Consider the following 9,085-nt stretch of genomic DNA (forward strand, 5'->3'; position numbering starts at 1 on the left):
GGCCGCGCCAAGGCGCCGCAGGCCCTGGGGGCGTTTCGGGAGGCCGCTGGGAGCGGGGCAAGGTCACGCAGCCCTTGACGGACCCGCTGGGCCGCGCGCGCGGAGGCCTCCGTGGCGGTTCCCTTGGGCCCCGTCAGAAACCGGGGCCGAGTGCGCTGCTCGGGCGGCAGCGACCGTGCTAGCGAGGCAGCGCGAGGTGCATTGGGCAGCGCAGCCGGGGCTGCGGTTTGGCTCCAGAGAGCTTGCGCGCGAAAAAAGACCCCCAAATCCTCTTATATTCTTGACTGCTTGGTCTCTCTATTTAGCAAGCTTTTATAGGTTGATCTTACTGTGAAGAACAACTATGCAAGGACAGGGGTGTCCTTGTTCTGAAACTGCATTTTTTTCCCCTCGTGTTTCTACTGGTGTAGGGAAGTAACATTTCTTAAAGTTCAGTATAAAATGTCCATGTTCATAAGTCTGGTTGCTTATTTCAGTTAAACACAGGTCATTCGAAGAATAAATGAAGTCCAGAGCTATTACCTTTGCAGAGGAAAGGGATGCAGCCTTTTCCATCTGTGGGTTTTTCTACACTATAGTAGCAACAACAGTTTTTGAGGGGGACGGGGACAACACTTTTCATTTACTGGGATTTTTGTGTGTTGTCCCTGTAACTTTTGAGATATTCCTGATTTTTAAAGCATGAGAGTGTATGTTGATGGGTCACAGTGAAGGGGACCTGGGATGCTAGAACCTTGTTTCTAGTTGTTTCTATGGGTGTTCTCTGAGTGGGCTCTGGATACCTGTTTAGTAGCGCACTGTCCCCATGTGACTTGGCAAGTCTCCAGATCTTTCCACATAYACCAGAGCATGTTTCTTATCCCTGACCCCTGTTGTTGAGATTCTGCACTTGCATTTAGTAGGTGGGAATTGGGCTACTGTTTCTGAAATGCAGCCAGTAGCAGTAGGTAGTAGCAAAAAATTTTAACTCTTAAGCAGAGATAGCTATTGACTGGTTTCCTACATGAAGGAAAAGCAGTCAAGGTAGAAATGTGCCTAGCGTCTTATTGACTTACAGAAACCTTCACTTTTTTTTACAAAGTTGCAGTCTGTTTTTAGAACTCAGCATGAATAACTGCAATCTCCCTTCAGACTTCAAACTTCAGAAGCTGTATATGGTTTTGTGAAGTACTAAGCCTTGAAAGCATCTGAAACTGACTTGATGTGGTACCTGCTAGGTTTTTGCTTCTTTACTATTAAACACTCCAGTACAGCGGATAAAAATGCAACTGGCCCAAGAGATCCTTAATCTTCATTAAATCTGGTTGTGACTTGATAAATACATTTCGTATAACCATCAGTAGTGATGCTAACTAAACTATAGTAGCATTAACGGTTTATGATCAAGTAGCTTAAAAGCCAGTGGAGCTTTCCAGGCAAATGAGAAGGCAGCTCCATCTGGTGGTGGTTTATTACCTTAACTAGAGTACATTTTTGTTCTGCTGAACAAATTGGATTGCCCAGTGTGTGCCTGTTAATTCTGCTCAAGAGAGAATTGCTTCCAGGCTTGAGATGCAGAACACCTGTAATTCAGCTTTGCTTGTTTCTGTAACAATTTCTGGTGCAGTTAAAGGTTGCATATACTTGCCACTACTAAAAACAAATGCTTAGCATCTTAAATTCTTGACTTCTCTCAGAAGAGAAATCACTTTGGGGTTTTCAACTTTTTAATGGCAGTTTTGTTGCAGTGATCCTCCAGTTACAATATACAATTATTTTCACAGGCAGGAAAGGCATTTAGGAAATTTCTTCCCCTCTTTGATCGTGTTCTGGTTGAACGATGTGCAGCTGAGACTGTAACCAAAGGAGGCATCATGATTCCAGAGAAAGCTCAAGGGAAAGTGCTACAAGCAACGGTAGTGGCAGTTGGATCAGGAGCCAAAGGAAAGGTAAATACATTTAACTTTAGGTAGAATTAGTAATGGTGTGGTGGTAGTTGGAAATTTATCATAAAAGTATTGGTTGCTGTATAAATTTAGTGATATCTCACAAAAACAAATGAGGATGATGAGTGAAGGTTAAAGTGCAGACTTGGAGAGGAGGTAGGAATCTCAAGTGTCCCCCCTTCCCCCATTGGTACTGACCTTGATTTCCAGTTTTCCTCTTATTTGTAAAATGTAAAATAATTGCTTTTTAAAAAATGAATTTTATTGATATTTACAAGCAGCATTAAGCAGTGGGAGGCTTTTTCAGTTTTAAGTACTTAAACTATGTTTTTTCTGGGATGTCTTGTTTGATCACCTTTCAGGTAAAACCTTATGGGATTGGCAGCCCTCTTTCTTAAAATGCTGCTGATCACATGCCTGAATTCCTGTAATTTGTGAGCAGGGTGGAATCCCAGAATGTGGCATTCAATGTCTTATGCTGTGCAAAATATCATTGCCCATATGGATTAGGCTTACTGGACCAAAAAAAACCCACCCAGGAATTAAAAATAAGTGTTAAGTCAGTTTTCTTGAATTTTGCCTGTTTAAAAAAGTCTAGGATCACAAAAAGGACACTCCTGACTTCATTTCACAGTTTTAATCTGTCCATGGCTGTGGGCTTCAGCATTAGAAGTTTTTTTTCCCACCAAAAAAAGTATTGATTTAGTAGTAGTCGTGCAAAATGTGTTTAAAATTTAACTTGTGCATGTTGACCCAGACTTTCTTTGAGTCCCTCCATAGATACTGAGACAAAAAAGCATGATATGGCAAAGCTTTGTATTGTGAAATGGTGTTAATAATTGACCAACAAGCTAATATTTAATTTATAATACAAAAACATAATTAAGTGTACACTAAGACTTTACCAGATATTTCCAAACAATGTATAGATTTGCCAGCAACATCAAGTTAATCAAAGTAACAAAGATAGGAGGGCCCTCTTAACTGTCACTTCAAGAAATTAGCCCTGGTTACAGAATAGGGAAACAGACTTTTCTGATTGTTTTAGAGGGGGATTCCATAGTCTGTCACTTAATTTTTCAGACTTCTGTTTGTTTGTTTTTTCTTAAAGTCAAATCCTCCTCAAAATGCCAAGTGAAGAGTTCACAGTTGTGTTTACACTCAAACTAATGGAAGTGTTTTACATTCAGAAAATCCACTGCAGTTTTACTGTCCGAATATTGCAGGATTCTAATGCTTGAGAATTGACTGGGGTACTCCTGTTCCTAGTTAACTTGTGTATTCTAGTTCTCATTGCATAACTAAAATGTAGAGTTATTGTGATTTCTTGAATGTTTTATATGGGGAAGAATCATTACAGTTTGAAGGAATTTTTGCCATTTAATCAACATGTTTACTTAAAAAAAAAAAAAATTTTTTTTCTTTCTTTCAGAATGGTGAGATTCAGCCAGTAAGCGTAAAAGTTGGTGAAAAAGTTTTGCTACCAGAATATGGTGGTACTAAGATTGTACTAGACGATAAGGTAGGTTTCCCAACTCTGAATGGAAACTAAGCTGGTTCCCAAAAGGTCACACTGTCAGTGATAAATATTGTAATTTTTTCATGGGATTGGCAACATTCAAAAAATGCAACTGTTGGTATTCAAGTGGGAGCAGCTGAATCAAGCTAGCTTCTGGTATCTGTACTACTTGCTATTTCCACCCCTGCTTAAAGAAACTAACCGAAGAAATGTCTGGCCTGATCTTTGGGTGAAAGAATTTAACTATATGGTTGGCATATGGAACAAAAAAACCCTAAAGTGCTTTGAAATTATTGGGGGTATACTTATTTTTGACAGGGGAATGTTTACAGAATGCCTTCTAACTGTTTTGCTGTTCCTGTTACTAAAAACAGTAATCTGGTATCTTCCCAAAAAGTATCTTACAAAGGAAAAATTTTTCTGAGAGGTCAACGAATAGAGCAAGTCTTGGTTATCTCACTTCTAATTTTGTGCTTCATGACTGTGGTAGCCCTGACCTTAGGAAACAGAGTATGTGCGAAATAATTGATCTGATAGATACTAATGTGTTTCTTTATTTGCAGGACTACTACTTGTTTAGAGATGGTGACATTCTTGGAAAATACCTGGACTAAACTTCTTGCAGTATCAGTCATCCATTCCACTAAAATGCTGAAATCTTTTTGTTCATCATGTAAATAATGTCCTTTATTTTGTAATAAACAGGCATTGAGTCTCTGAAATAACTTGTGATCTCACTGTAATGATGGAACAAATAAAAATATGTACAGTCAAAAATCAGTTGCTCTTGTTTGAGTTCCACTGAACAGTGAAATTCAGATGACCACCAATCAGCCTTAATTATTCCAGGCAACATCATTTTTATATCCTTATTTCTTTTACTGAGATTGTAAAGGCCTGTACAATAAACTTCTAAAACTATTCTGCTTCTGCTTCAGTTTCTGTTACTACTTAGTGAAACTGAGTCTCAATTGTGTAGTGTCTTGAATTAATCTCTGAAAAATACAGTTCTGCTGTAGTATGACATTTTCACCTAGTTTATATGAAGGTGGGAGATCCATTTAAAATGGTTATAGCATAGTTGCTGCAGTGATGAAGAGGACTCTAATCTAGCTCTGTTTAATGTTGAACTCAAGTGACAGATGACTTTGACTTGTCTCCTTTTTACAGTAGCTATTAGTTGATTACAAGGTGTTTGGTACACTGGAAGATTAATGCACACAAACCACCATGATAGTGTAACTGCTACTGCACATGCCCTACCCTAACTAGCCTGCCACACAGCAGTCAGCGTGGAGCTTGATGCTAATGATACCAGTACTAGAACAGAATTGTCCAGTTTACAGATCCAGCAGATCAGACTTCTAATGCTTCCCTTGCGTGTCTCTAACTAAATTTTGCTAATACATAACAAATAACTTTCTTCCAGTAGATATTAATCAGGCAGAACTAAAGCTTTTGTTAACCTTAATGTAGTAATTAAAGAAATCTGCTTTACCCCAGGCCAGATCTCTCCAGCTTTTTCAGGAGCTAGTAGAGGGCTGATCCTTCCCTACATATAGTATTTGACAAATTAATTATACTTTATCCTTAACTACAGCATTCTTAAATGGTGAAACATTGTATGGGCCTAACTTAATTTTTACTCAAGTAATGCTGAAGCAATCAACTTTGCGTATTTTTTAACCACCCTGTCAACCCTATCTTGCCTTAAAAAATGATCCAGGGTTATTCAAATATGACTGCAAAATATGCACTTTATAGAGAATGTTCCTAAAGATACCCTCAGTTGGTATGCATATAGCTGATCTAGTGCAGTCTGGGAATATACCACTACCTTAAATAAAATGGTTTGATGTAGTCTTTCTTACCTGAAATTAATCAGCATGAGTGTTGCTACTGAAACTTTAACACTAGTATTCAAAGGGTAGTGCTCTCATTATGCTCAAGCTATTATGAAATCAACATCACTAGATAAACTGTAAATCTTACTGTTTTCTTCAGAAGAAAACAGTAAGGATGGTAATGACAAAGATTTTTTAAAACTTCAGTATTTGCAATGTGGAGGATTTCAGCTTTGACATATTCTGTAAAATGATGTATTTTCTGGCATGGTGGTTTAGGGTACCTCCCTAAGATAAACTTCAGCGTAGAGGTAGGCTGGAGCCACTTTTACATACACAGATGCCACTTATCACCTAGCAGTTCCATTAGAAGAGTTAATTTGATAATCTTGGCTGTGATGTCTTTTGCCTTTCCCCGCTCCCAGTTTTGTAGTGTGCTGCCTTTCAGTTGGCTACCCCCTATTCTGGAGCTATAGGCAAACTGGGCAAAACTTGTAGTGTTCAAGTAGTTAAACTCTTACTGAATTAGATTGCATACCAACAGGAAGATTCTAAATAAATGCAAAATTGGGTTTTAGTATAAAAAGCCTAAACCTTGAACTCTGCCCTATGGCAGTTTTACATTAATAATCCCAGTGATGCACCTTACATTTGAAATTTAAGATTATCCCACTACAGGAATCTTAAAAGACAACTTACTGTGCAATGAAATACAAACTTACTGAGAAACAAGCATGACTTTATTGTCCATGATAAGGAGGATACACCTCTTTTGGTGTAGTCACATATTGGGCTGCTGAAGATGGGAAGGTATTTAACATATTTACAGCCTACTTAGGTTATGGAAACCAAATAGCCTTTCAATGAGAAAGAGATGCAGCATGAAGCAACTCTAAACAGGTAAATGTTTAGGCCTAACACTTCAAAATTTCTTTTAATAACATCCTTTAGAGAGACAATTTATGTAGGATCCCTGTTCACTGCAGATAATCTCATGAGGTTTCTGCATCAGGAGACACTGATCTGTAGGGGTGCATTGAGGCCAGGAGACCCAAAGGAACAGCGGTAGCACATATCCTACTTATTACTTGCACTACTTCATCTGTAAGTGCTCTTTTCACTCCTCAACCAAGGCTGCACTGCTCTACTAACCCGTTCCCCAGCAGGACTGCACTGAACTGGCACTGCAGTGTTGCCAAACTCACATGCCACAGTTTCGTCTCTCCCTCCCCCCCCCCCCCCCCCAATCCTACCTTTAGCCTGCATTTTCGGGCCTTGGAGATTTTCAGCACCTTGAAATCAGGCTTATTTATTAAAATATTTCACATGGTTGTATCTACTAGCCTTTACATAACTGACAAGAAGTCACATTTTCATGAGAACTTTTGGGGAATAAGAAACTTGAGGATGTAAAAGAAAATGCACTCCTAGGCCTAATCAAATGGAGGACATGCTTAAGTGTCTGATGAATCAATAGACATAGAGAACATTTTATTCTTGCACTGTAAGGCTATCACTATAAGCAAGGACAAGATAACTACTACACAGCCAAGGTGATCCATCTGCCATTACTGTTTTTTAGTCCGTGGCTGCCTGCCAACTTCTACATCCTCTGGCTTTCATAAGGGAGGGCAGTGTCAATCACAGATGTTCCTTCTTGGCTGTTCATTCCTGTAGGAGTTTAGAATTCTTTCTTCCACAGTTTTCTAGACTATTTCAAAGCTTTAATTTGGGGCAAAAATGTTATACAGACCTGCCCTAAGTGCTTCTCTGGGGCGATGCAATTCTTCCCAGCCTTTCCTCAGGCTGTCTGACTCTTAAGGAAAYAAAGTGGACTGCATCAACTTTTCCTAATTCTTTTTCTTACCATTGCAGAAAAGCTTCCAATAGAAGCAGCTATACTCTTTTCAGAAAACCTTTATTGTCCTGCCTATGTTACCCCGCCATGACAAGAAGAGGATTAAACTTTCACATACTAGTAAAAGAAAAAGAAGACAAGGTTCCTAACTGCACAGAAATATACAATAACGACTTGGGCAAATATTCCACTTTTCCTTCACGAACAATGAGGGCCAAGTTAAAAAAAAAAAAAAAAGAAATTATTCTTGATCTATTTTTGTTACAAACAACTTGCAATCTAAAAAAATATAAAGCGAAAATAATGAGCAGCTTCCAGTAATAAGGGCAATAGGAGAGACCTACAGACTTTAACACCTTGATTAAGAAATACTGCAGATTTCTTTTCTGCAAAACCATGAGTCAGTTCCAGATTGAACTAACATGTATATTCCTCACTGACATGTTTTTTCTTAGCCAGATTTATTTGCATTTTTGAAGCCCCAGTGTCCATGAATTAAAAGTCAGGGACAAATGGAAATGTCAACTCCCCCATTTTTCTGTGCTTTAGATATCAGCTAAACCTTGAAAATGTTGACAGAAAAAAAAAACCCAAACCCCCAATGCTGAATTGTAGGGGCCTTAACCAGCTAGCAGTGCTTTTGTTTTGTGACTGGCTAATTATAGCATCAATCTTTTCAGAAATTAATGCTGCATTACAGCTGATCTAATGAGGTAGTATGACATTTATATCCTTCATCCTAATGCACCAATGTCTCCTAGTGTTATTAACCTTTTCATGGTTTCTTACACACGCTTTTCAGAAATGCTGAGTTTAACCATGTGACTCAACTAACATCTCTTGTGCAGAGATGCTGACCTACAGTTTGGGAGTAAAACAGTAACCAAAGCAAACTGAATTCACATGCCTGAAGTTAAGAATACCACCTCTGCATTACTGTGTAACAAGAGTGGAAGGGCCATTCCTGTCAATATGAACTCCCTGGTTAGCTGGGTGCGTGCATCCAGGCAGGAGGTAACACCATGCCCCATCTCATCAGCTGCACATCACCCAGCTTTCAGCTGTCACGTGGCCTCCAGACCATGCCAGGATTCCCGCAGGTCCTTCTCATGGCATTGCCCAAGCAAAGCAAGCGCTCAAAACGCACTTTGCTTTGTGATGGGAAATCACAATTAGAGATTTTCAATGTTTTCAACCCAGAAAAGTTTCACATACTATCACTCTCACAGGGCAGAAGGAAAAGGAATTAAGATGGTGAAATGCATGTTATTTAGAACAAGTTTGCTGAGTGGAAAAAAAGCCCAGAGCGTTCACTCTGTAATGCAGTGGAACTAAGGACAGGGACAGGTACCAGTGGTCTCCATTTTTCAGGAAACATCCTACAGCTGAAACCACGTATATATTGACTTCATCGGGGAGGCATCTTAGCCTCTACCCCGCAGCTCCGCTACTCTTGCTCCCAACCAGGCGCCGCGCACACCGCCCAGGCCTCCTGCGCTCCTTCCTACCTGCTCTCCACAAACACAGCCGCTTCACACTAACGCTCCTTCTCCCTTATCCTGCAGAAGCAACGCGGGCCGCTCAGTCTTTCAAGACGTCTGCCTGCTCATAACAGGCAGCTACGCTCAGCCCTCTACAAGCTAACAGAGCCTTCTTGCGCCTTCTTCCCCGCACATCTAACGCCGGGCTTGCTAAACGCCGTAAGGGCCGGCGGCGAGGCCGCTCCCGCGCGGGCGCTGCGCCTGCTGCGGCCCGGCAGGGACCCGCCACAGGGCGGGACAGCCCAGGCCGGCCCGCTCCCCTCGCCCACGGGAGACCCCCGGGGACGAGGCGCGGCTCCCCGGCGGCCGGGATGGAGGGAAGCAGGGAGGAAGAGAGAGAAAGGCGCAGCCGCTGCCGCCCGCTCGGGCCGCCGGCCGGGGGAGGGGCCGCCCCGCTG

General features: G+C 41.0%; 1 protein-coding gene across 1 annotated transcript; it reads left to right on the top strand.

Annotated features, from left to right (window-relative positions):
• The first annotated feature begins 1,003 nt into the window (after positions 1–1,003).
• On the top strand, positions 1,004–4,365 carry HSPE1 (heat shock protein family E (Hsp10) member 1). The gene is made up of 4 exons (XM_026081648.1): positions 1,004–1,023; positions 1,739–1,928; positions 3,358–3,447; positions 4,008–4,365. Exons 1-4 carry the CDS (start codon positions 1,004–1,006, stop codon positions 4,056–4,058), a joined length of 351 nt encoding a protein of 116 aa, XP_025937433.1. The 3' UTR covers positions 4,059–4,365.
• The last annotated feature ends 4,720 nt before the right edge of the window (positions 4,366–9,085 follow it).

Source organism: Apteryx rowi, unplaced genomic scaffold (genome assembly GCF_003343035.1).
Source record: "Apteryx rowi isolate R43461 unplaced genomic scaffold, aptRow1 scaffold_559, whole genome shotgun sequence".
Taxonomy (NCBI): Eukaryota; Metazoa; Chordata; class Aves; order Apterygiformes; family Apterygidae; genus Apteryx; species Apteryx rowi.

Excerpts from the sequence above, each read along its gene's own strand:
- HSPE1 (XM_026081648.1), top strand. The coding sequence starts at position 1,004 with ATGAAGGAAAAGCAGTCAAG. Across the intron at positions 1,024-1,738 it reads ATGAAGGAAAAGCAGTCAAG|TTACAATATACAATTATTTT; the intron begins GTAGAAATGTGC and ends GTGATCCTCCAG. Across the intron at positions 1,929-3,357 it reads GATCAGGAGCCAAAGGAAAG|AATGGTGAGATTCAGCCAGT; the intron begins GTAAATACATTT and ends TCTTTCTTTCAG.